The sequence below is a fragment of the Plutella xylostella genome, chromosome 27 (assembly GCF_932276165.1).
Source record: "Plutella xylostella chromosome 27, ilPluXylo3.1, whole genome shotgun sequence".
Taxonomy (NCBI): domain Eukaryota; kingdom Metazoa; phylum Arthropoda; class Insecta; order Lepidoptera; family Plutellidae; genus Plutella; species Plutella xylostella.
Window position 1 is genome coordinate 1,588,509 of NC_064007.1, and position 26,851 is coordinate 1,615,359.

General features: G+C 41.5%; 1 protein-coding gene across 11 annotated transcripts in view; it reads right to left on the reverse strand.

The window, feature by feature from the left end:
* Positions 1–403: 403 nt before the first annotated feature.
* Positions 404–26,851, reverse strand: part of LOC105390882 (trithorax group protein osa) — a 51,373-nt gene continuing 24,925 nt past the window's right edge. For 9 of the 11 annotated variants that reach the window (XM_048631070.1, XM_048631074.1, XM_048631067.1 and 6 more), the window contains 18 exons: positions 22,866–23,022; positions 22,183–22,314; positions 21,353–21,583; positions 20,681–20,874; positions 17,448–17,619; positions 16,460–16,594; positions 15,445–15,562; positions 14,668–14,779; positions 14,000–14,099; positions 13,334–13,474; positions 12,638–12,805; positions 11,295–11,426; positions 10,716–10,845; positions 9,753–9,831; positions 8,822–8,916; positions 8,139–8,400; positions 6,868–6,981; positions 404–6,533 (listed from right to left, as the gene is read on the reverse strand). In XM_048631070.1, the coding sequence (XP_048487027.1) occupies positions 6,368–6,533; positions 6,868–6,981; positions 8,139–8,400; positions 8,822–8,916; positions 9,753–9,831; positions 10,716–10,845; positions 11,295–11,426; positions 12,638–12,805; positions 13,334–13,474; positions 14,000–14,099; positions 14,668–14,779; positions 15,445–15,562; positions 16,460–16,594; positions 17,448–17,619; positions 20,681–20,874; positions 21,353–21,583; positions 22,183–22,314; positions 22,866–23,022 (2,638 nt within the window). In that variant the 3' untranslated portion in view covers positions 404–6,367. Of the gene's footprint in view, positions 6,534–6,867; positions 6,982–8,138; positions 8,401–8,821; positions 8,917–9,752; positions 9,832–10,715; positions 10,846–11,294; positions 11,427–12,637; positions 12,806–13,333; positions 13,475–13,999; positions 14,100–14,667; positions 14,780–15,444; positions 15,563–15,951; positions 16,070–16,459; positions 16,595–17,025; positions 17,071–17,447; positions 17,620–20,680; positions 20,875–21,352; positions 21,584–22,182; positions 22,315–22,865; positions 23,023–26,851 lie in introns of all 11 variants that reach the window. The other 2 variants (XM_048631064.1, XM_048631065.1) reach the window with 2 other exon arrangements.

Genomic DNA, 26,851 nt, shown 5'->3' on the forward strand with positions numbered 1-26,851 from the left:
TCTCTATTTCTTCTTCTTCTTGTAGTGCCTCTCCACTACTGGAAGGTGGCGATCAACTGTGCATACTCCTCGCTATTCTTTGCCAAGCGCATCAGCTGTTCTACGCTGACCACTCCATCTCTATATTTGTCTGTGGTAAATAGACGCTAGATGGCGCTACCTACACTGTATGTATTTGTTAACTTGTCTCAATCAATATAAAAAGAGCGATGTATGATGGATGTATAGTAGTGGCAGGCCAATGCTTAGAGAAGAACTTATGTTCCTTGCCAATTTCACCTTGAAGACAAATAATCGAATAAATAAATAAATGTAGTTTTTTTGTAATTAGGTAACTGCTGGATAGTTCACCGCCTAAAAAAATACCAGTATCTTGGAAAAGGATCAGAATGAAACAAGGATAAATATTACAAATGACTATAATTTTGTCACAATTTTTCCATACAATGTTAATAACTTTTTACCTTACTCCTATTTATAATACATTACTTAAACCATTATTAATGTTGTATTTTAAAATTCTTCCTGTTTAATTAATTACTAATATATTATATTCCACGGAGTCAGTTGCAGATGAGACATTACGTTACTTAAGTTAAATAAAAAACGCACAAAGAATGGTACAAAGTTAAAGAAATTTTAGAAAAACCTCGATTAACTTTATCATACACTAAAATGTAATTCGATTAGATCTTATTATGCTAAAAAATATTTCTTGCTTACATCACTATGAGAAGTATCGTTAAAAACTGTACAAACACGTTACCGCTAGCGTTTCAGAACCGAACCCAGGTACCGCCCGAGCCCAACAGAAGCTATAATATTATATAATTAATAATAGAGGTTAATCAAAATATCATTAAGTTGTACTTTAAAAGCGCGTACGGCGGCAGCGAGCGATAATTGACACGTCAACGTTGAGCCAACGTTGACCCAAAGTTGGGCCGACGTTGGCCGCCCCCAGCACCGTCCAAATGCGAGTTCGTCGAGTTGGTGAGTCCTCCCTAACATGTACGTTCAACAACAGAGTTTAATACAGAAAGAAAACAACTATATTAGGATCAACGGTAATCAACAAGCGAGTACAAATACATAATAATTATCAATAAAATTGAGCTAGAAGTCAACTCCGTCGCCTTACCCACCGAGGGTAGGCGGGACTATAGAATTCAGTATTATTTATTACTTGTACGATGCAACTTAGATCTCTAAGCACTCGGATTTGTAGAACCGACATTGTGGTGGTTTTTACAGACAGCGCCATCTGTTGCAGCCACGACTCAACACGGGAACCCCAATAATACGTTCGGAACACGCTGAAACATATTCTTTAAGATGCTACAAGAACATTGTACGCATTTTATTCATTATAGCTATAAAAAATATTACTAAACAAATAAAATTTCAAAACGAAAATCTTCGCACGTGATTGAAAAATATATTTATCCACGAATTGGGTTTCCCGGTTTTCAATGGCCGCTTTTAACCAAGTGCCACAGTTTCATAGCCGCACTTTATAGCAATTAGTTAACGGTTGGTTAACGGTAACTCGGGTGTACAAAACGCTACGATTGGCCGGACAATATGGCAAACGGCCGGTAAACTGTCTAATTATGGCCGAAAAAGCGCCTAAGCAGTAAGTACGAATGAAATGACTAGCACAAAAAGTATTTAGTTCTACATTTTGTTGTGAAGTTAACTAATGAGTACAGGCCGACGGATAGTTTATTTTTTAAAGATTTATTGCTTATTATCTTGAGATTACTTTACATTGCTCTCAACCTGCGCTGGGTTTCTAAAATTGAACATTCAATTCCTTCCTTCAATACTTTAAATACTCAAAATGTTCATCAAAGAAATATAGAGCTAATTTTTGAGATTTAAAGTAGTTACTATACATATACTAGCTATAAGACTTATATGTCTCAGGGTTGGAATTGAATGCTTAATTTCAGAGTTCGTTTGGCACGCAAAAGTCACCTTAGGTCTAGGTGAGGCTTCAGATAGGGACAGCAAATGTTTCACAACCAAGCTTCGTAGGGCCACCCCTTACACCGTGTTAATACTTTAGAAAGCATTTAGTATACAAAAAAAACTCATAATTACAAGAAACACAGTAACAACAATTGTACTAAGTTTACATACAACATTAGAGACTTTAAAAATTTTCATTTATTAAATATTGCCACCAGTTAGAATGAATTTTACAAAAATATACACACTGTACAAATAGTTGAGCGATCTACGCTGCACCGGCCGGCGCGGCCTGGCTCTTATTGCGCACGCAATACGGCGCATTTCGCCTCGGCGCCTAATCTAGCGGTAATACCTCTTATGACAAGTGGGTAAAGTCTAACACTAACTCGTTGATAGAGACTTATACTAGTAGCTAACGTTACTCCCTTCCGACTCGACACTCGTTTAATATACAATATTATGCACCTCCTAGGAAAGTCGACAGTTCAGACCCGATTCAGGGCCGCCTGGCGGTCGGAAACGCGTCGAACTCGCTATCACATGCTCAAACTGAAATACTGAGTTTTGAATTCGACGCGTCCGCGACCGCTTCGCTACTTGAATCGGGATGAGATTTTACTAAAATCAAATGTCACCTTGATACAGTCAATGTTGCGTTTGATTTTAATAACATTCAATCTAAAAGTAAGGATACTCTAATAATAATACACAAGTAAAAAACCAATGTTAACAATACATAGATATATATATATAACTAATTGTATCAACTGACAGGACTGTTAACTCCCACTTTGCGTCCCGTAACGGGATTGGCCAAGTCTATTTGTGTAGAGAGAGTAAGAGAGAGTGTTAAAAGGAGAGAAAAAACACAATCTAACAATCACAAAGTCTATTCGAGTCTCCAAAGTAAATTAGTGCGTTGACAGCTGCCTGCGCCAAGCCAAACTGGTGTTTAACACTATGGTAGAAGTGTTAGTTTGCGTTGGCACAGAACAGGCTAAGGTAATGGGCTAGCACCGAACTATATAACTTAATGGAAGCATCTATGTAGGCCTTCACTTTCGTTAAGTAAATAGCGCTTATATACAGAAACATAATTGTAAAATGATATTACAGTTTCTTAAGGCAAAAATCTTAAATCGGATCATTTGGTAGGTATGTTGATACCTATTGCCAGATTAAAATGTAGGTTTTTGCCTTGAGAATGCTGAAATGGTTCTGTAGATTGATGTCCAGTTGATAATAACATTGCAAAGGTGTCAACCATTTCACGTATAAAATCATCTCAATACTTTAGATACAGTTGGTTTTTAGGCATTGTTGAGGCAATTTCCATAGTTATAAATACCAAATTTCATCTAACAGTATTTTGTTTTTAACCTCCCTATAGAAAATAAGGGGTGTTACATAATATAAGGTAATTTTTATGTACATTGCATGAGATTTAATATTTAAACATAAATGGTTGACACCATTTGTATAATTTACACAAAATAAGTGACACTGATCATTCACCCGTTCACTAAATATTAATATTGCTTTAAAACTACCCTCATATCGTTGTTATTCGAGAATTAATACTACATTATTTCAGTCGATATCAAAGTTACGTACACATAGAAGGTACATAAAAAGTATTTTTAGTATAACACATTGGATTAACAAAATGATTTTAACAAAAACTATATCATAAGTACTCAATTCATTTAGAAATATTATTAATAAGGTAAAAGGAGCTAATACATATTAAATATTTATAATTATTGGTGCACAGCCCAAAAAAATATAAATGAAATCCATCAAGGTAAATAAACTTATTCAAGTACATAGGTATGATAATTTTCATTTAATTAAGTAACTAAGTCCCAGCTTAAACTCTGATCACTGCCACTTATTCCGCAAAATAGAAACATGTTTTAACCAGATTCTGCTAACTGTACACACAATAATAATATTGTACAAAAAACATTTGATGGAAAATATAAAATACCTATCAAAAAGCGTACTTAAGCACTCGCGAGTTTTATATACAAAAAAGCGACGGTAAAAAAAGTTATAAGTATCGAGCGCAAAAAATCGACAAAAAAATATCATGGTGAAGTTTTTTTTGCTGACTGTAACATCTGAACTTGGTTAGCCATTGCATTTACTGGTTTCAGTAGTTGACTAGCTAATTTAGTTATCTAATACTGTGTTTTGAATCAAATATAAGCACCGAACTAGGTTTTAGGCAGTGACGCAGTTTAAACTAATAAAATAAGTTTCAATGCGTATATTTGAGACCCAACTCTCGCTATTTTCCTAAGCGGTTTTCGAAAATTCATAATAAATCATATGTAGGATTGGTAACTGTGGTATTTACGCGAGATTAGTTTCGTAGTTTTAGAAAAACACAATGGCGACCGATTGTTCAGACAAATTAATTATAAACTAAAAAAAATAAGTAAGTACATAACTCTAGTAACACGAAGCGCGAACGCACACCAAAATATAATCAAAAATAAATATAAAATAATAAATCTTAAGCAATCTTAAATACCCTGTTGATTTCATTTTGAAACTCATTTTTCTGAATCAAAAATAAATAAAATTTACGCCCCGAAACAGTGACGCATCGGCGACTAGGCTACGATCGATTATAGCCACTATCCCAGGGCGCTAAGAGCGATTATCGTAAGATTGAGCACGAGTCGTGGCCACCGATACGGCCTAACATCACACACCATATTATTTATAAATTCTTTCACATAAACCTATTTTATTTAACGTATATGTCTTTCTTACGTATGTTATTTTCGTTTTTTTCACTTACATTTAAGATTTTTTCCCTTATTTGTGCAAAGAAAAGGATTTACTAAGTTTAAAATGGTTTTTGTACAAGTTTTCTTTCTAAACCCCCCCGTTCCCCTTCAATTTAAGGACATTTTGTTACTCTCGGCTTATTCCACAGCGAGTGCGAAACATAAAAAAATACAAACGTATGACTTTAAATTTTTCAAGTTTGCCAACAAAACAGACACGGTGCACTGAGATATAAAACGTCACAAAAAACAAGATTCACTAATCACGCAACACGCAATCAAAAACACACTACACCTCATGAAATTAAGTGTGTTTTAGTTTGATGTTCAATATTCATGGTCGATATTCGAGCCGTACCTAATATGGTTATAATGGTAAATTAAAAATACCCCTCGCGACGAATTGGGCACTTATTGTATAAACGTTCATGTAACTGGTCGGGTAACATTAAGTAAAATGCACATTGCAGATGGCAGAATAGGCTAGAATCCCACTGACTTTTGTCAATAAACAACAACTCATATACTTGCACACCGGCGAAAACAATTCGATAATTAATTACATAGGATATGTAGGTAAGGTATGTATAACTTGTAAATAAGTATACTATAGCAAAACAAAAACTTGAATTCATTAAGTTTGATTTGACAAAAATCAGTAAAAGTAATAGCAATAAGTACATAAAAAACATAGCTCCGTAAAAAGACAGCATGTTTTAAATAAGTACATACAAAAATAGTTCAGTGTGTTAGTTTATAGTTCGGGAGGCGGGGCGCAGCAGCTCGAGACATTGACTAGCCGACATTGTAGTGACTAGAACTAAACAACTCCATTGGCAAGACTCAAAAACGGACCATCCGAGCCCAATTCATAATTTACATAACCACCATTTTCGAAAGAAAACGGCATTCCCTATCACATAATTTTATTTTCACTATTTCATTCACTAATTTAGTTCATTTCCGTTTCCAGAAAACAGATCAAAATCCAACCAATCTCGGAGCCATTTTGTTTTTTTAGATATGGCAATATCCATGGCCATAGACTACGCGATCACAGATCAAACCGAAAAAAATATAAAAAATTAAGTACGATATAAGCGAACCCGCCTCCCGCGCTACTCCTTTAACACATTCCGACAACAACAACAAAACCGCGTGATGTATAAAAAACAAAATCAATCGATTACTAAATTAATCATGTGATGGACAAAGTAAACAATACAATATTTACAAATAAACATCTACAAATTAAGCTCATAGATCAGTTTGAAACACGATTTACAGACTACATTGCTTCGCGACTCCACACAGTCGAATTCACCTACTTACATTATAGGAAACTATAGAAATACTATATTTAGAGATGTACTTAACTAGGCAATTAATTAAAAATATAAACTGTCCACAGTATTTTTCACACCACAATCCTCATCCTCCCCATTAAAAACACAGTTTTCCCCTCACATTTTTATCATTCCACCAGGGTAACTAGCACAGAGATTCATCATCACCACTCACAATCCATTTACCTCACCAATCCTCGTGCCCGGTTACTCCCCGTCCGTCCGGGGCGGGCTGGCACTGGGCTAACAGAAGCCGGGGAAGCCGACACTGGGCACGGAGGGCACGGCCGGCACGCCACCCTCTTGCTTGTGTAGGTCGAGGAGGGGCGGCGCGCCCAGGTACTGCTGGTGGTGGGCGGGCGGCGGGCCCGCGTAGCCGTTGTAGTAGGGCGTGTTGTAGGGGGCGTAGCTGTGGAGGCGATGATCACAGGTTAGGTTCAAGGCTTCTTGGTTGAAAGGATCATTAAACTACATGAGCAGTTGATGGAGCTACTTGCTCACTATCTAAACTTTTAAGATATAAAGAGTGGTTTTCACTGAAGAGCTTATTCGTGTCTAAATCTGCTGATAGTTTTGGGACTGATTTTAGATACAATGGTAATCCTCTGACTGCTGCATGCGTTTACACATTCCACGCTCCCCTAGGAACCTAAAAAGCGCCTTTTGCGAGGCGAATCACCTAATTTCACTTGCATTCCCTTGGGAGGGCGTCCCACGCTACCCTACTCATAGAAGATACATACCCTGGGGCTACTCCAGCTCCATACCCGTACTGCCAGTCGGACAGGTAGCCGGGCGTGGGCCGCATCAGCTGCCCGCCCCAGCCGCCGCCGTAGCCCACGAACGGGGCGCCGTATCTGGAATTATAATGGAGAGAGGTTAGGTAAAAAGTTTCATGAGTGTATAGGAGCCTCGGAATCACACATACAGCTAGTAAAATATAGTCAACTTCAGGACATGGGCCTTCTCTTAGAGCCACCACCAGTCAGAGATGATACTTGGGACTCTCAGCACTGCAGCCTGAGTCACTAACCAAAGCACTATCTGGTCTTCAAATATAATGATGGTAGATTAATTTTGGTTTCTACTGTTAAACATAATACCCCATTTACATTCAGCCCCTGCCGCTGCCCCTCGCGCTGCCGGCAATAATTCCCTAAATATTGCTGTAGCAGGATCGAGAGGAGTGTGTGTTCACATACTGCCCTACCACTCACTTCGCTTTCAAGTGTCGGCAATGGCAGACGTCGAAATAATTACATCCGCCGCGGTCTCATTTAAAGCTGCGTACAGACCGGGCCAACGTACGCCCAACGAACGCCAACGGTTATCCCAACGATGGATATTTATCATACATATACAGGGCAGATTGCAGCAACGAAGGTCAACGAAACTCGTTCGTTGGCGTTCGTTGGGCCGGTCTGTACGCGGCTTTATATAGGGGGAAAAAATGTATAGGCAAAAAAATGAAACGAACACTAAGGAGCGACACAACATTATCTGATGCATTAAAATCGGTTCAGTCGTTGCAATTACCTAAACGATCACTATCCGTAGTAGAAATAAAAGACACATGCGTTACTCGAATGTACCCATAGTACCTACTTAAGAAATTAGCTCTTGATAAAAAATGTTAAAACCCCGAAATTTATTAGACAATCAACTTAAGTCAAGTGAACCTCCTCCAGGCGCTCGGCGAGTACTGAGCGTCGGAGCTGAATGTAAACACGCACTGCCGCTCGCGCTGCCGATCCTTTGACTTCCGCACAAAAAACCGCCATTTAGGGGAGCGCCGGGCAGCGCGAGTGGCAATGTCAGCGGCATGAGAAGTATCGCGTTTACACACTGCCCTGCCCACTTCCCTGCCGCCTTCCCTGCCCACTTCGCTGCTCACTTCGGCTGAATGTAAACGAGGTATAAGAAGTATGCAATAAAAAATATAGTTCATGTCGTTATTAAAATTAGAAGCGCAGTTCTCCATAACAACCAACCAACAAAATTCAATCCAACTCACCCATTATTCCCATACGCCGCGGCAGCCGCGCCCCCATACGCGCCGTACGGGCCGTATATCGACGGCGGGTACTCAGCCAACGCTGGCGGGGGGGCGGCAACCGGCTCCGCCCCCGGCTGCGCGCTCCCGCCCGCCGCGTTGCCGCCCCCATCCGCTATCGACGGGATCTGGTCCACTAGGGATTCGAGACCCGAGAGAGACTTGGACGCTACGTCTTGAGGTTTCGGTTTGGGTTGTTGCTGGTATTCGCCGCCTGGTGAACCTGGGGGTAAGAGATTATATAAGTTAAGGTACTGATAAAGTCGTGTGGGGTGCCGCATTGAGTTAGGTCTTCACATATATACGGCTGACAAAGCCTGGATGTAAACAGGTTCTATGTAATTGTATGCACTGTCGAGCCGTGGCCTACTTCTAGCAGTTCTGTTGTGTTGTTGTTAATAATAATTGTCTTGTGATGATCTAAATGAAGAAAACGGCACCCAGCCCGTTTAAAAGACGGCGACGAAGGACAAGGAACGATTATTAGCTACATAACACATGAGTTCATAAATAAAAATAAGTGAAATAGCTTTTTATCTTCTGAATTATAGTTGAATATGATTAAGTTTACGATTAGCTTTATTTACTCAAGTGAGAAACTGCTGATGATGAGAAGCTATAACTAATATAAATATTATTCTTACCAGGATGCGCATCAGGCGGTCTGAACGCGTGCGCGCTGAACGGGGACCCTACTCCGGAGGGCGTGGCGCCACCGCCTGAGCTCTCGGGGGTCGATCTGTGGAGGGAACGGTCAGGTTATAGAGAGTGTTCCAAAAAGTATAGTAAGCCGAAAAGAGGTGATTCAGGGAGTTATTCTAATAACACTAATTTTGGTCTACGACTTTTGATTCGTGAAGTAAATTATTCCAAAGGTTGTAGAACAAAAGAAAGATTTTCAGAATGACCTCCTGAGTCACGCCCTTTTAACTTACTATACCACTTTAACAAGACCCTATAGAGTCAACGTGTAGCTTGAATTGAATGTGTTTTCGATCTTATAATACGTAATACCCAAGCGATTTTCTAATGGTATCTCTTTCGGATCAGCTTCATAACAAATATTTCATTCAGTGTCCATTTATCTACATGCTGAGTTTAACTTGGGTATACGTATGGTATATGATAGAAGCATGTGTGTGATGTAATATAAAACAAAAATAAGGGTTTATAAAAGGAAGAGGGAAGTTTATGAGTGGCTAATTGAAAGCGAATGGTTAAATTAATCACAAAGTTACATACTTCTCGAAATTCGATCAAATCCAGTAGCTCAAATCACTATTTACATTTTAGTGAAAAAAGTGAAACGCGTACACTTATCAATCACATATTTGACTATATTCTTTGTTATTTAACTATATTTCCAACAATAGGAATTCGTTATATTTACGCATCCACCACACACTACACGTTAAATGAGTGTGCAAAACTGGATAATCGTAACATTTCACATAGCTACGAAATTCACATTTGAAAACCATAATAATTCTGTCTGATACAAAGAAAGCTTGCAGCATCGAAGTGGTATGAAGTATGGGCGTGACAAGGTATGGGTAAAACAAATAATAAAGATACCTGTTGAAATTATTTCCGTACATGGAAGGATGCTGGTGTTGGTGCATCTGGTCTAACTGCGGGCTGCCTGCCACTTGACCTGGGAAACAAGATATAGAGGTTAGTTAATTCATATTTTGATATAGAATAACTATAGAAAGGATATGGTATACATAGATAGACTTTACAGTCGAAGCAGAGTCTTGGAGTGAAATCAAACGCGAAGCTTCAAGACCGGTTGTGATGGAGTCACTGGAAACCCTCTGCCCAATCTAGGGGCATAGGACCAAGTCAAATATAAGTCAGTCATCATACCTTTATCACGACCCATCACGTCCCCACTGCTGGGGCACGGGTCTCCTTCCAATGAAGACAGGGTTGTAGGCCTAGTCCACCAAGCTGGCCTAGTGCGGGTTGGTGGACCCCAACACAAGCAAGCTTGTGCTGAGAGAGTTGTCGGGTAAGTGGGCAACCCGACTGACAAATGTTTTCAAGCTGCCCGAAGGTCTCTGACTAGGCTTAACGACGACTGCCGAAGCAGCAACCGGGACCCACGGCTAAACTTGCCGTCTGAAGCACGGAAGCATCATACCTTGGTTCTGGTAGTGGTCTCGGGGACTGTCGAGGCGCCCGTGGCGGCGGTAGGGAGCGGCGAAGGGGCATCTCACTACTAAACTTACTGACACCTCTGACAAGACGTCACTTAGACATGTCATACATAACTGAGCTAAAACTGTATTACCACGAACCACTTTAAACCTAGTTTAACAGGTGTCTAAAACGAAAAATGTTTAGTGCTGTCAAAAGCCTAATAAATTTCCTAATTTCGTTTTAAACACCTGTTAAACTTGGTTTAAAGGGAATTACCACAAAAGCTTAGACAGATGATGACAGATATTTAACAGATGTTTAGCGCTGTCAAACGCCTACAAACTGTTTTAAACACCTGTTAAACACTGTTTAAAGTGTTTAGTGTGTTAGTACCTTGGTCCTGGTAGTGGTCTCGGGGGCTGTCCAGGCGCCCGTGGCGGCGGTAGGGCGCGTCGAAGGGGCGCGCGGGGGCGGGCGGCGCGCACGACCCGCCCACCGACATCTCGCTGCCTACTGATGACGTCTGTGGAGAGAGGGGAGTGTTAGTGTGTGTTAGCTATAGGTCGTTTGGTGGAAAGTTACATGCTGTATGCAAAATGCATGAGCACTCTGATGAGTTACCAACTATACAACGTCATAGGTAGAACGACGGAGATCTACAGACAATGCGCTCTTATGACGTGCTATATTCCATATATATTATAATCATATTATTATACAGGTTGTTGCAAAAAGAGTATAAAGCCAAAACCTACATGTGCAGCATGTTATATCTAAGTCCGAAAATGGAATTTAAAAATTCGCGTAAAAATATATCAATTTCTATAGAAACTTGGTTGGTCACGTGACTTTTTAAAAAGCATAGTAAATAGTTACTATGCTTTTTTTTCGCGAATTTAGACATTCTGATTTAATTTTCGGGCTTTGATATATAACCCTGTATACATATTTTATACTAGGCTACATCCTGACCTGGTTCTCCTGCTGGTCGGCGGGCGAGGGCGGGGAGAAGTCCAGTGCGCAGGGCGGGGAGCGTGAGTCCATGTCCGCTGATAGCTCGCCGCAGAGGTTGCCGGCGCCCGGCGCGGCTGGGGTTGGGGTTGTCTGGAAATGGAAGGGGGATTGTTTATTACCTAATACACTCTTTGTCGCGAGTTTTATAGTTTGTCAAACGATTTAAAATTTAAATTACCGGAATTCTTTAATAAATTAATATTACGGGGTAAAAAGTATCTATGTGTTAATCGAGAACTCAGCTTGCTACATGCTAAATTTCAGAAAAATTTGTCTAGTTGTCTTTGCGTAGCAAATATCAAACCATCCATCCATACTTACCAACTTTCACGTTTACAATATTTATAGGATGAACCATTTGCTAACCGTAGAATCAGCAACATTTTAAAATGTCAATAAATTTTATCGTCAGAGAACTTTGGTTACCACCTAGGCTATAGTGGTAACCATAGTTCTAAGCTAAGCTATTAGCTTTTATAATCTAAGTAAGCTGAAACAGCAGTGGGCCATGTCTGCAAAACAACCGACGACCTCTGGGGTAGACTAATCGTGGCACTCCTCACGTAGACTAGACGTGTCGTGTCTCAGGAGACTCGTGGAGTGAGTCACCGGCGACTCACCTGCGCAGCGGCGTAGTGCGGGGTCCGAGGCGCGGGCGAGCTGTGCGTCGAGTAGGCGGGCGAGGCGGAGTAGCTGCGAGCTGCAGGCGACAGTGAGCCACCGGCGACCAATGATTTCAAAAGGAAGGAACCTAACCCTTCAGAATCTAACCTTCAGAACCCTAAGAATCTAACCCTTCAGAACATTTTACTCAAACCTTCTTCATACATGCAAAATAACTGCCATCTGTCATAATTTGTTGGAACTATGTCAGAGCCGAGCTACTTATCCTGACGACGCAACCTTGTACGTGCGTTCATATTTTACCGTCACCGGACAGTAGGTACATAATAATGTGAGTGAGTTGCATGCGAACGTCCGTACAAGGTTACATCGTGCGGCCATTGTAGACTTTGGTAGTAAAATAATTATCGCTTTAAAATGTGTTTATTTATTAATTAAGGATGATACGATATTCCATATTCCTTTTTGACCTTCGTATCATAGTTTTTGTAGGCTTTCACAACAAAAATAGACATATTTACACAAGAAACAAAGACTCATCTCTCCGTCACACTCCGTCCGACTGATGACCGTTGGCCCTAAAATGTCTATTTTAGGGACAAAGCGCGGGTGCCATTTTCTTGAGTGGTTTGGCGTGTCCTTACGCAGTAATATATATGTCAATGCCGGCGACTGACCTGCGCGGCGGCGTAGTGCGGGGTGCGAGGCGCGGGCGAGCTGTGCGTCGAGTAGGCGGGCGAGGCGGAGTAGCTGCGAGCTGCGGGCGACATCGTGAACGAGTTGGCGGCGGGCGACGCGGCCGGGAACGGCGCGGGGCCGGGCGAGCGCGAGAACGGTCGGAGTGGCTGAGGGAAGAGATAATTATAAATAAGAGAGGGGCAAACAATCGAGGCGAGCTATAAATATCAGAAAAATATAGATGTTGGGGTAGAAAACATAAAACTAAGAAAATTTATGTATTTATGTATTAACTGGTCGAACTGGGTTCCGGAATAGGTCGAAGTGGCTGCAAAAATAAAAAGGGTGAGAATGTTCACGAATGGTTACATGAAGAATATAGGCAGGATGTTCCTGGTGGATACAAGTCACCGTATCCTATGAAATGACATAATTGAAGAATTGTTTGACGAAGATTAGGGCTCTAAAAAGCTCTGGAGTCGTAGTGCGGGTGGTAAACGGGAGCCGGAAAGTACTGCTGGGGCTATGTCCACTGCAGGGTCTATGTGCTACAATACTTACCAGACATTGATAACCGAATGGTGTAGCGGGCGCCCCTGACTTGCTATGCCGAAGTCCCGTTTTCGATTCCTTCTTTGTATTTATAAAGTTTTTCGGGTATGTTATTGTCATTTTACTATTTTATTATTAGTTACCTGTGGCGCGGGCTCCCTAGAGTCGTAGTGCGGGTGGTGGAAGGGCGCCGGGGGGTACTGCGGGGGGTAGGGGGGCGCGGCGCCGGCGGGGGCGTAGCGCGGCGGCGACGGCTGGGAGAAGGCCGCTGGCGATTGCGGGAACTGTGGGTACGGAAACATTTAGGTATAGTGATTATTTGTAACAGTGTGAGAGAGTAATGTAGAGAGAAATAAGCATTCTTTGGTTCTATGTAGAATTTGCAACCGTGGTGAAGGGATTATAAAGTGATAAAAGTGTTCCGTTTCTTTATAAGATAGGTACACTTGATACATAACCAAATATACCAAGTGCTCTTATGGTGCGGAAAACATCGTGAAAAAACTTACATATCTATAATCTTGAGTGCACTGTAACTATTAACCTCTGTCTACACCTTCTTATTACTTTTTCGTTCTCGTTTCGTTCCGTTTCACGCAGAGGTGCACAGAGGAAAGTTAAGCTAATGTCGAACTTAAATGTATTGCTGCCTTACTTTAACAGGATACGGACAGAAAATGGCAGACATACATTTAGTTGCTTAAAGTTCCTTTCAGCAACCTGGTATTAATCGTTTTCTTGTATTCACAAAATGTGTCTATGATAATATTTGATGGCATTTTTGTTGAGCTAATGTGAAAGTTAGGCACCTGTGGTTGCGGCGTGCCGGCTGGCCTGGGCGAGTAAGTGGGCGTAGACGCCCCCGCGCCCGCGCCCGCCCCGGCCGGGCTGTGTGCGAATTGTGCATGTCTGCAAATAGGAATTAAAAAACATAAATATAAGAGAGTGTAGAGTGAAAGAGGATATGACACAGGGTAACATGGCGTGACATAACGCACAAAGTCGACCTAATTAAGGAAAAGGCTAGAAAGACACAAAAGGAGGAGTGGATTTAAGGCCCTTAGTTGAAGCATTGGTTTTTTCGCCGTCAAAATCTACAAACTCTACGGTTTATATGCCGCGCCGTAACGAAGACACGGTGGTTAATGATCCATTCATTATGAGAGTTTGTTGGGAAAACTACGGCACACACGACAATACATTTATTGTATTGAATAGCAATATGGGCCTTCCGTAAAACCGTTCAACTCAAATCGTCACAGGAATCATCTTAAGCTGCGTACAGACCGGCGCAACGAACACCAACGCACGGGTTTCGTTGACCTTCGTTGCTGTAATCTGCCCTGTATTATGTATGATAAATATCCATCGTTGGGATTACCGTTGGCGTTCGTTGGCCCGGTCTGTACGCAGCTTTAGCTGAATTGAAACGAAGTACATAATGTTTTAGTATCAATGTAGTAGTAGTAATTATTACCTGGGCTGCGCGGGTGAGTAGACGGCTCTCGGCTCGATGTACGACGGTGCCGGGTTCGACGCCGGCACGGGCGTCTGGCGCGCGTAGCCCAGTGAACCGTCCATGCTGTTTCCTGTGGTATAAGAATAAAATAGTGTAAATTATGTTACCGCAGTACAAATTATTTATACTTTGTTATGTTATTAAGATGAGGCAAAGGTTATGAGGATGGAGTGGGAGGATCTCGCAGCCGCTGCCCAAGATCGAGCCAGATGGAGAAATCTTCTCAAAGCCCTTTGTCCCTGCTGAGGGACGTCAGGATGGATGTATGTATGTATGTATGTTATTAAGATAGATTATTTTCTGGACGCTTCCGTGCTTCGGACGGCACGTTAAGCCGTGGGTCCCGGTTGCTGCTTCCTAGTCAGAGACTTTCGGGCAGCTTGAAACATCTGACAGTCGGGTTGCCCACTTACCAGACAACTTCATTGCATTGTACACATTCAAAAACGGCGATACGCGACCTATACAAATGTATCGCGAAAAGCGGGTGACTCTTCTTCTTCCTCACCTCTGACTTCTTCTTCTTCTATTGTGTAAGTAAATGCACTAATCTAACTTCCTCCATTTTATGCTACCCCTTCGGGTATTACAGTCGTGGGCATAATTATGTATGTATGTAGGTACAGTAAGGGGCAGAGATACCTGACTCTCGTCAGAAGCGTTGTTACTATGAGAGGGGGGTCAGGTTTCTCTGCACCTGACCGTACATATTTATGTATGTATGTAGGTACATACCGGCATTCTGCTGCTGATAATATGTGTTGGCGTCGCCGGCGGGCGCGTCGTACATCATGCCGCCCCCGCCCAGCTCCGCGCCGCCCAGCCCCGCGCCGAACGAAGACTGCTCCTGTTGCTGTAGACACTATCACAGACCAATACCGGCGTCCATAGTCGAGCTGGCTTCCGTGACAGTAACTGATCATTGGTGAAGGAACACATGGCACCATTGGATGGGTGACCGATTTCAAGTGGTTCTTTTCTGGACGCTTCCGTGCTTCGGACGGCACGTTAAGCCGTGGGTCCCGGTTGCTGCTTCCTAGTCAGAGGCCTTCGTTCAGCTTGAAAACATCTGAATGTCGGATTGCCCACTTACCTGACAACTTCAGTGTATTGAACACTTTCAAAAACGGCGATCTATCAAGTGAGTACAGCGAAAAGTGACTCGCTTGGGAGTTACCTCTGACTACCTCTTCGGGTATTACAGTCGTGAGCATATTATTATGTATATAATTAGGTACATACCGGCATTCTGCTGCTGATAATACGTGCTGGCGTCGCCGGCGGGCGCGTCGTACATCATGCCGCCCCCGCCCAGCTCCGCGCCGCCCAGCCCCGCGCCGAACGAAGACTGCTCTTGTTGCTGCAACAGAAATTAGAACAATTATTAGTACTATAGAAATCGTAGAGCAAAAGAACTACAATTTAGTAATGGGGAGTAGTTTATTTGACTTTCATTAATAATAAGGAAATAAATACGAAATGAGGTCTCTTTGCGCTACAGTTGTGAACAAATGATAAGAAAGCATTCAAAGCGGCGTAGAACAATAGCACGCGAGCGGCATAGCGCGGACCAATGACGTGGCTTGGGCTCCTAAGAATGATTTTGAGAAGGTACCACCTATACCTACCCACCTTTAATAGGCATTTGGTTTACCAGTTTAGTCGGCCTAAAAGCGTTCGATAACATAGAAAAGCTTGCATAGAAACCATATTTGAGAAAAAGTATTAGTATAGTATTATTATTACTCACCACGTTCTCCGCCTGCCCGTGCGGCATGAGCTGGTGGTGCAGGTACGGCTGCTCCAGCGGCTGCTGCTGCTGCATGAGGAACTGCTGGTCCTCGGGACGGACCTTCTTGGGACGACCGCGCTTCTTTTTTGGGGGCTGTGGAAGTGGGGGTTGAGTTAGTTGATCAAGTTTAATGGTGGAGTTAAAGGTAAATATTGAGAGTATGCAATGCTGCAAAATAACCCGGCAATTTAGAAAATGATGGCAGTATTAAATGATAACGTGTATTAGGATACGTATAGTTATAGTCAGTGCTGTTTTTAGGGTAGCGTTATGGATCGTACAAATTTTTATATAAAATCATAGAGTAACTTTTGCGATGCGGACCGTCGTTAAACCATACACCGCATAGATGAATTAGCTTATTTTTATGACATCGTTTTCGCCTGTGACCGATGTGGCAAGTAGTGTACCTAAGGCCCGTATAGGGCTGTTCACTTGTTCAGTAACAGGATGTGTTGTCTAATGTATCACTCAAAACCCACGGCCGCTGTAACAAAAATCTGCCAAGGCAGCCCCCCTCTCACCTGCTCCCCATCAGCTAAGGGCGCGGGCCTGGGCGGGCGCGGGCGGCACCGCCCCGTTCTCCAGCTTCACCTTCTTGGGCCGCCCCCTCTCCTTCTTCAGAGACTCACCAAGACATCCACATCCGTGATGGTACAACATGCATTTGCGAGATTTATGCTAACTATGCTGCTTTTGTTCTCCGACACTGGAAAAGTCGCGTAATCTTCTATTTTCACACACTGTTGCTTACTTATCAATGTGGGGAGTACATTTTCTACACACCTAGAACGCGCAAGTCAAGACGGCAAACTTTTGCCAGGCGCTCGCTCTATTTGTCTTTTACTTCTTGCACCCCGTTCCTATATTATACAGATTGTGCTTCTAACTCACCCCCTTTCTGCTTACTTTACCACTATAGCACATAATTATCTTATGTTCTCACCTGCTCCCCATCAGCCAGAGGCGCTGGTCGGGGCGGGCGCGGGCGCGGCGCGGGCGGCACCGCCCCGTTCTCCAGCTTCACCTTCTTGGGCCGCCCCCTCTTCTTCTTCAGCGGCACCTCGGTGCCGTCCTCGAGGATCATGGTCTCGCCCGGCTCCGGCTCCTGGGTCAGCCTGCAACCACCGCTAAGTGTTAGAGAAAGATAACGCTGGGTTATTGGCATTTGTTCGGTTGCTACTGGTGTTTGGGTGTGATAGTGTTTCACGGGCACTGAAAGCAGGGATGGGTTTGTAAGTGAATGAACTAGCCTCATTTTCGTGAAAAAAATTCGCATCTTTGTTTATTTCATTATTGAAATACTAACAGAGTCATTAATAATAAACTGATGAGTGATAATAGGCCAATAACAGAGTAATGCAAAAAAAAATGGTATATTTTTGACTTTTTGAAAGACGTTTCAATTTACTTTTTAGGGTTCCGTAGCCAAAATGGCAAAAACGGAACCCTTATAGTTTCGTCATGTCCGTCTGTCCGTCTGTCCGTCTGTCACAGCCGATTTACTCGGAAACTATAAGTACTACAGTGATGAAATTTGATGGGAATATGTGTTGTATGAACCGCTACAAAAATATGACACTAAATAGTAAAAAAAAGAATTGGGGGTGGAGCCCCCCATACATGTAACTGAGGGATGAAATTTTTTTTTTCGATGTACATACCCGTGTGGGGTATCAATGGAAAGGTCTTTTAAAATGATATAAAGTTTTCTAAAAAACATTTTTCTTAAAGTGAACGGTTTTTGAGATATCAGCTCTCAAAGTCGTAAAAAGTATGTCCCCCCCCCTCTATTTTTATAACTACGGGGTATAAAATTCTAAAAAAAATAGAGGTGATGCATGCTAATTAACTCTTTCAACGATTTTTGGTTTGATCAAAGTATCTCTTATAGTTTTTGAGATAGGTTGATTTAACTGTAATTTTGGTTAAGTTATTGTGCTTACACTGAAAACGATGGCTGAACCTTATAAGATAGATCAAAAAATAAATTGACATAATAAGTTTATTATATTTGCTGCTACGGAACCCTTTGTGCGCGAGCCCGACTCGCACTTGGCCGGTTTTTCATCGTTATCCTCACAAAACAAAGAGCTCGTTCCATTCGGATAGTAGCGGTAGTCCGGCCTGCGGTGGATGGGGAATGCGGCTTGCGTGATCAGGCGACAATTTTGAAACATAGGTATATCATTCGCATTGTTTTCGTATAAAGAAATCACGATTAGCGCCTTCCCGCATGCTATACGTCTCGCGCTCCCTTGCCAGTCAGAGAGTTAAACTTAAAGTACACGATGGATCTACATAGACCAATCTTATCTCCATCCGCGATTAAACCATAAACTGATATTTGGGAGTGGATAAAACGATACATATTTTCTTTCTTTCCATACTTCCGTATTTCCAGCTCATCCTGCGGCCGTCGGCTAGTCGTGTCCGGGAACACCAGCTCCGACTCCTCAATATGAGCGACCAGGCCGTTGAGGCAGTCCCTAACTACTGAACTACCGGGTACAGACTACGCGAGCGACTTTATACACGCTATCGAAAAACGCGGGGTGTTTGTAATCTAGGAAACTAATGGTCATTTATACGCGTGGTTTTTGTTAGACTGCTGACTAAATCAAACCTATACCCACCTATAGCTACATTTCATCAAAATCGGTTCAGCACTTCAAAAGATGAGATGAGCCACTAAGCCGATCAGGCAGTCCCTAACTACTGAACCACCGGCTACAGACTACGCGAACGACTTTATAACGTTTGTTTTGATCACGTCGATGTCACGAAATTATTAAAGGACATATTAATTTTACGCCAAGAAATTGCTAATATCAAATGCAATTATGCCACTAACGAACAACTTGAAAACGTAAGAGCTAAAATTAATACGGATAAATCGAGCCACTGTCGATACTTAGGTATTGGTATAGTAGTCAGCGTAATACTGTGAAATGGGTTAGCTCGCAATCCGATGTGTACCGGCTGGAGTGCGGGGTAAGACAGGGGGGGCTGAGCTCGCCCCGCCTCTTCAACTTTTATATAAATAAGCTAATCGTTGAGCTCAGCAGCGCCAATATCGGATGTCATGTTGACGGAGTCTGCATCAATAACATCAGTTATGCTGATGATATGGTGCTGCTGAGCCCATCGATTGAAGCTCTGAATAGACTGATCAGTATCTGCGAGTCATATGCGGCGGCTCAGGGGCTCAAATATAACGTTACAAAGAGCGAGTTCATGGTCTTCAGGGCGAGAGGCATGGAATATGACAGTATTCCGTGTGTCTCGCTCTGCGGATCATCCTTGCGCAGAGTTACCCAGTTTAAATATTTGGGCCACTGGGTGACGGATGACCTCAAAGATAACTGTGACATTGAACGGGAGCGTAGGTCGCTGGCTGTCCGCTGCAACATGTTAGCCCGTAGGTTTGCACGGTGTACGAAGCCAGTTAAAGTAACGCTGTTTAAAGCTTACTGTCAATCATTCTACACCTGCAGCCTATGGGTGGACTTTACCCAGCGGACATACAGCGACCTGCGTGTCCAGTATAATAATGCACTGAGGGTTCTGTTGGGGCTGCCGTGGCGATGTAGTGCTTCGGGGATGTTTATGGAAGCAAGTATAAATGGTTTTGCCGCCATCATTAGGAACAGATGTGCATCTCTGATGGCTCGCATCCGCTGCAGTACCAACAGCATCCTCAGTGTCTTTGCTGATCGATGGGACTCTCCATTGACTCAGAGATGGATGCGGTTACACACCAATTAACATATTCTTGTTGTATATATATGCCTACTAACACTAGATGTAAGAACATTGTATTACTAACTGCTATGGACTTCTTGTCTGATAATAAAATAAATAATAATAATAAAAATAATAATAATAACCGCTATCGAAATATGGGGACTATTTCTAGCCGTGTAGCTCCGAAACAGATACCCCGATTTGGAAGCGGTTGCTTTTGTTTGAAAGCTGTCTAAATCGACACTATTTATATTTCATCAAAAATCGATCCATCCGTAAAAAGACTATTCGCTAATTTGACATAACTAAGCCTACCATTGTCTTTAAACCGAACGAACGAATGAATGAACGACAGTTAAGTTCAACGTTTTTTTTCTGTCTGTCTCCTAAACGGATGAACCGATTTTAACCTTCTCATTTATGACCACATACCTCCGTATCTCCAGCTCATCCTGCGGCCGTCGGCTAGTCGTGTCCGGGAACACCAGCTCCGACTCCTCAATATGAGCGACTAGTCCATTCAGATAGTCTCGGAACTTCTTGAGGGCTGCGTAGAAGGGCACCTTGTCTGCTGCTCGGGGAAGTTGGGCGCAGCGAGCCGAGGAGGACGGCATTACCCACATGTACTGGGAGAGAAAGAGATGGTTAGAGTGCTGGTATTTCCACTGTGTATGGCTGTATGTGGGTTAGAGGTAAGGGGAGTTGAGTGAAGCGGGCAGAGGAGGATGGCATCACCCACATGTACTGTGGGGGAGAGAGATGGTTAGATGTTTAATTGTTTCTACAAATATAATAATATGTAGATTAGACGTAGAAAGTTGGTTATCATATAAAAAAATAATCTCTCCTAGAGGTGTACGGTCAGCTTCTTACACTACACAGACTGAACCTTATTTACATCAAATAGTTAAATAAAATGGATCCTGACCAAGCATCAAGGATTTACTGTTATTTTTATTTTATCGTTCTAGAAACGGTTGGGATTTCGCATGTATTATAAGTTTCAGATGGGAGGGTATTAAAATTCAATAGTTCAGTACTTTTTGTATGAAAGCATAAGAAATACACATACATAATGTAAGAACAAAACCACATCATACTCACAGTATTAGTCCCAGTGATCGTATCCGGTTGCTTTCCAAAACAGAAGTCCTTCTTCCCCGAGAACACCTCATATATCAGCTTGCCATTAAACACGGCGACTTTAGGCCGGAACGTCTGTAGCTTCTCGAGCAGGATCGCGGAACCCTCCTTTATTTCCCGTCTGGTTAAGTCTGCGGAACCCTTGGTGGCGCGCGCCACCATGTTCGTGAAGCCTATGCCGAAGTTTAGCAGCTGGGGAAGAAAATTATAATGTTATTGCAAATATAGATAGATAAACGAAGAGTATTACTAATAGGTTTCTCAAGCAGTGAACCATTAATGTTGTGGAGAAAAAGATAGGTAATGAAGATGCTGAGAGAAAAGTGTTGTTACATTAATTTTAAGAATGGGAAGGACAACTTATGCCGAGTTGCAGAAAGGGACTTTACGCTAATGTCGACATTAAATCTATGTTTATCTCTTTCTGTCCGTATACTGTCAAAGCAAGGCAACAATACATTTAATGCCGACATTAACTTAAAGATCCTTTCTGCAACTCAGTGTTAGGTATTTTTTTATTTACCTACTGCTCGAATATTTAAATTGCTATTTGCAGCAACAAAAATGAAATTTCCATCCATATTGTCAGATTTGATGGAAGATAGCCTCTCTTGTTGTATTGTATTGTTTTATAACTGTGATGAAAGAGTGCTAATGTATACTGTGAACATATCTTTTATTTATGCACACTAATCAAGTCAAACATTATTTGGACGCTATAATATACACCTGCTTAAAATCTGGCAGTCTTTGACCAATGACCTTGGTCGAAATTCGACCAGCAACTTTACCTTATAATCCTCATCAGCGCTCATCTGCTCCCGCGTGAGGCCGGACAGGTACAGACACTTCCAGAAGTGGTTGCCCGGCCCGGCGTAGTGGTGGCCCTTGTACGCCGCGAAGAGACCAGGGTTTATGCCGATCTGTGGAGGTTGGATGAGGTTAGGTGATGTTTAGAGGTGGAGTGTATGTGAGTAAGTCAAATGATATATTTCTTAAATATTAGTATTATTGATTGCCAAAATACTAGCTGTTGACTTGGGGATTCTGGGAAATACTAGGTCATTGTGATAGGTAATAACAAATTTAATGACATAAGTAACTTATTACTTATTAAATTATTTATTGGAAACATAAAAGGTGTTGCAAAAGGATATACTAAGCCTACGTGTGCAGCATGTTATATGTAAGCTCGAAAATGAATCAGAATATCAAAATTCGGCTTAGTATACCCTTTTTGCAACACCCTATATAAAGGGATATAATACTAAAAACATCTTCTACCAGCATACACGACGCCTACAAATATTTCTACAAAGCATGAACAATACAGCTATGCTACTAGAATAACGCAGCACTCAACCGAAAAGCTACCACAGTTTCTAGTCCTACAAAACAAGAACAACACAGCGTGCACACTAAACTACTGCTACAACATTGTACAACAAGAGTATCGCATCGATATCATACTCACAATGATGATATCCAGGTTCTCCTGCAGATGGTCGGGCAGGGTGCGCCGAGACACCTCCTCCTCGCTCATGCCGTTGAACCGGTCGTGCTTCTTCCTCTCCTTGACCACGCGAGGGACTAAGGCTCCTTCCATGCCGGGCTCCACTTTGATCTCCATGCTGGGGAGGTGGGGGGATGGTTAAGAGTTGTAGGTGTGAAGGAAACTTGGAACAAATAAGAGGATTATGTGAAATGGATGCAGAAATGGGTAGAGAATGATTTATTTATTTAATTTTAGAAATAAATGTACAATGGCTTAATGCTAAGAGCTTTTTCTACAAATTATAGATAATGTGTAAGAATTCCGACTAATTCTGTCTCTGTTTCAAAGTTATTCAATATTTTTTTAGAAGACTCGTCAAAGAACTGCAGGAAAGTTAATACTTTTTATACTATTCGTTTAGGTACGTATAGCAAAGACAACTACTAATCTTAAAACAAGACACAAATAGCGCTAATAATTCAATATGTAAGAGTCAAATTTGAACTGGCACCCCTGGTAGCCTATTCAATACTACAGAGTAATTTCAAAGCGATATTGCTTAGCATTAAGCCCACCTTTTGTGCATTTATTATACAGGGTGTTAACTAGAATGCGTTTGAGCGGGAAATGGGGGTTAGTATTAGTCTAACCAAGCACGTTTCTAAGAAAAAAAACATCAGAATCTCGAATATTTATGTTTAAAGTCTAAAGTAAAGTGGAAAGTTTTACCTTAATCAAAAACATGGTCACCCTACACAAACACATAACCAATGAGACATTCGATTGCAAAAGAACACACACTGTAAATTTGTTATCAACTTCACTTTTCATAATTTATTTGATGTAACTATGATTGTAATTAATTACACAGTAAGTAATAACAATTATTAAATAAAATTGAAATTATTCATGGTAATTAATGACATACTAATCAACAATTAAACAGCTGATGTGCATAAAGTTTCATAGATCGTACAGAATATAATTTATGACTTTCTAGGAGCTCAGAACAATAATTAAACCTTTTTACTCAGAATAAGGTAGGCGTTTAGTATTCACCCTTGATACTCACCACGTTTTATTTTTCTTTTAGTACCTAAAGATGCGTACAGACCGGCCGGCCCAACGAACGCCCACCGATGGACATTTATCATACATAATACAGGGGGAGATTGAGCAACGAAGGTCAACGAAACCCGTTCGTTGGCGTTCGTTTGGCCGGTCTGTACGCAGCTAAAGATAAAAGACCACAATGCATAACAGGATGATAACGGGGTCTGGTGGTTTACTTACACTCGCTCATCTCGATTTGTGTTGTGTACTTGCGATTGAGACGTCTTTGATGACGAATAGTACGGAAATCCTCATAATAAGTATGGCCTCACTTTGAATACCAGTAGAATAATAACAATCTCGCGTATCATAACAATCGAGTATTTATAATAGTCATTACCTTCTCTGTGGATCTAGTCTGTCAGTCAGTCATTGTTGTTTACTTGTTTACAATCATTTTTTACAATTATTACCTAAAAGGGAAAAGGTACCTACAATTCTATCTTTTGATTACCAAGCCTTGTTCCTCATCTCGTTTTATGTTGTGCTGTGCTGTGAATACGTGTGACCTATGTTATGAAGCATAAAATGAAACTGTTCTGTATTCATGAAAGATAATTATTGTGTATGAATGAAGTGATACTTATGGAGTAAAATGAAATGTCTACAATTGATTGGGTACTTTGAGTACCCAAAATCTCGGTAGGTACCTTGACGATGTGGCTCCAAGTGTGGTGCTGATGCACGCATACTTTTTTATTGACCTTGGCTTTGATTTTTTTGGCATTGACCTTGGCTTTCAAGTTCATGGTCATTCTGTCAAACGTACCTAAACATGAATAGGGTGACTATGAAATTTTAAAATGAACTAAATAAAACTGTTTTATGTTGGTCAGCTTAAAGCAAATAAAATACGTTTTTTAATGTCTTATCGTGTTCAGTATCATCAGCTGTATCTACCATTTCCCGCTCCAACGCAATCAAGTTAACACCCTGTATATTTGTGCAATAAAGAATTAAATAAATAAAAAATAAATAAATATTGTAGCGAGAATTCGAAGTACTAATTATGTACATCAAGGCCTATTTCCTTTGCAGCAAGAGAGACCATACGAACTCACTATTTACTAATTTATTTACTTTTTAACACTGGTTTAAAATAATTGTACATAGATTGTCTTTACTAGCGTAGTTTTTGAAGTACCGTGGTTTCTATTTGAATTTGTTACCATCATCATCATCATCAGCCTATAGCAGTCCACTGCTGGACGTGGGCCTCTCCCAAAGCAAGCCACTGGATGCGATCCATTATTACGATTACATTATTATTATTATATTTATCGTTTTAGAATCGCCCCCAGTAACCCAGAATAGGTATCCTATTCAGTAGTGAGATTCCGCGCAGTGTTTACGTCGCGGGGTATTTCTGTCCGCACGCGACGACAGCCTACTCCGACGCGGAGGGTGCACTCCGGTTTAGCGATTGTAATGTTGTGCGGCATTGCGTACAAAATAATAATCATATTTGAGTATACCTTTGAGAATATTTGATAAAACATAGCTAGAGTGCAAAAACTGGCAGATAGATATTTTTTTTCAGTAACTGGTGGGCTGTAAATGAATGAAAAAGAGAACCACATCTTCTTCTTCTTCTTCTTCATGTGCCATCTACTATCGTAGGTCGGCTATCATTATGGCCACTTGGGCCCGGGAAGTCGCAGCTCGGAATAGCTCTATGGTGGACATCCTCAGTATCAGAAATTACAAAAAAGTTTATTCAGTGTTGGCACTTGTTTCTGTTAGCGTTTTCGGAGTGTAGCTACGAACACTTTCGATCAAAAGTTTTTTTTTGGTTTGTAGATTTTCTATACAGATCATCTCTACACATCCTTTCGGTCTACAGTACCCTTTTTTAACACCCTACATACATTATACATACCTATGTATATTCGATGAAACGTTCAGTCAGATTATAAGACAGGTTCACCGAACTATTAACTTGGCATCAACCCGACCCAACTACTGAGGTGGCCTAATAACTGCTGGTATTTTGTATCCGAAATGCCAGAACCCATTTTCTGACAGCTCTTAATATGCTCAGCTGAGGGGTGATACACTAAACGTTGAGAAAGGTTATCCTAGTGGAGAGTTGGTATAGTCTGCCAGACAGAAACCTGGCCCCCTCCCCACATGATTTAATTTAAGTAGGTACTTGGCAGACTGTGATTTGCTCTTGAAGAGTCACCAAGGACTCTGGTGACTCAGTAGGGAACTCTTAAGGCATAAATTTCTGTATTATGACTGACTTACTCTCATCATCATCAGCCCATAGCAGTCCACTGCTGGACGTAGGTCTCTCCCAAAGCACGCCACTGCATGCGATCTACAGCTTTCTTGATTTACTCTATGTTCAGTAAATTGCTAAATGTATGTTCTTCGAAGGACTGCAGAAAACTGAGCGGATTGTTAACTTCAGCCCCTATTCTATCATCATCATCATCAGCCAACAGTCAGTCATATCACGAAGCTCAACACTGCTAAATCAGCCGCTCTCTTCTAGTTGTTCTGTCTCTTTAGGTAATCCCTTGTTTATATTCTCTGGTCGTTTCGTTTTTGTAAAGAACAACTACGGAAATTGGAACTTCATCCCAAGAACATCAATCTATGATTTAATATTATTTTACATAGATGTTCCCGCGCGCTTCGCTTCGCCTTAAAAAGTTTTCCCGTGGGAATTCCGGGATAAAAAGTAGCCTAAGTTCTTTCCCAGGGTCTAGACCATATGTATACCAAATTTCATTCAAATCCGTTCATTAGTTTTGGCGTGAAAGAGTAACAGACAGACAGACAGACACAGTTACTTTCGCATTTATAATATTAGTTAATATTTAAAACAAACCATTCATAACAGA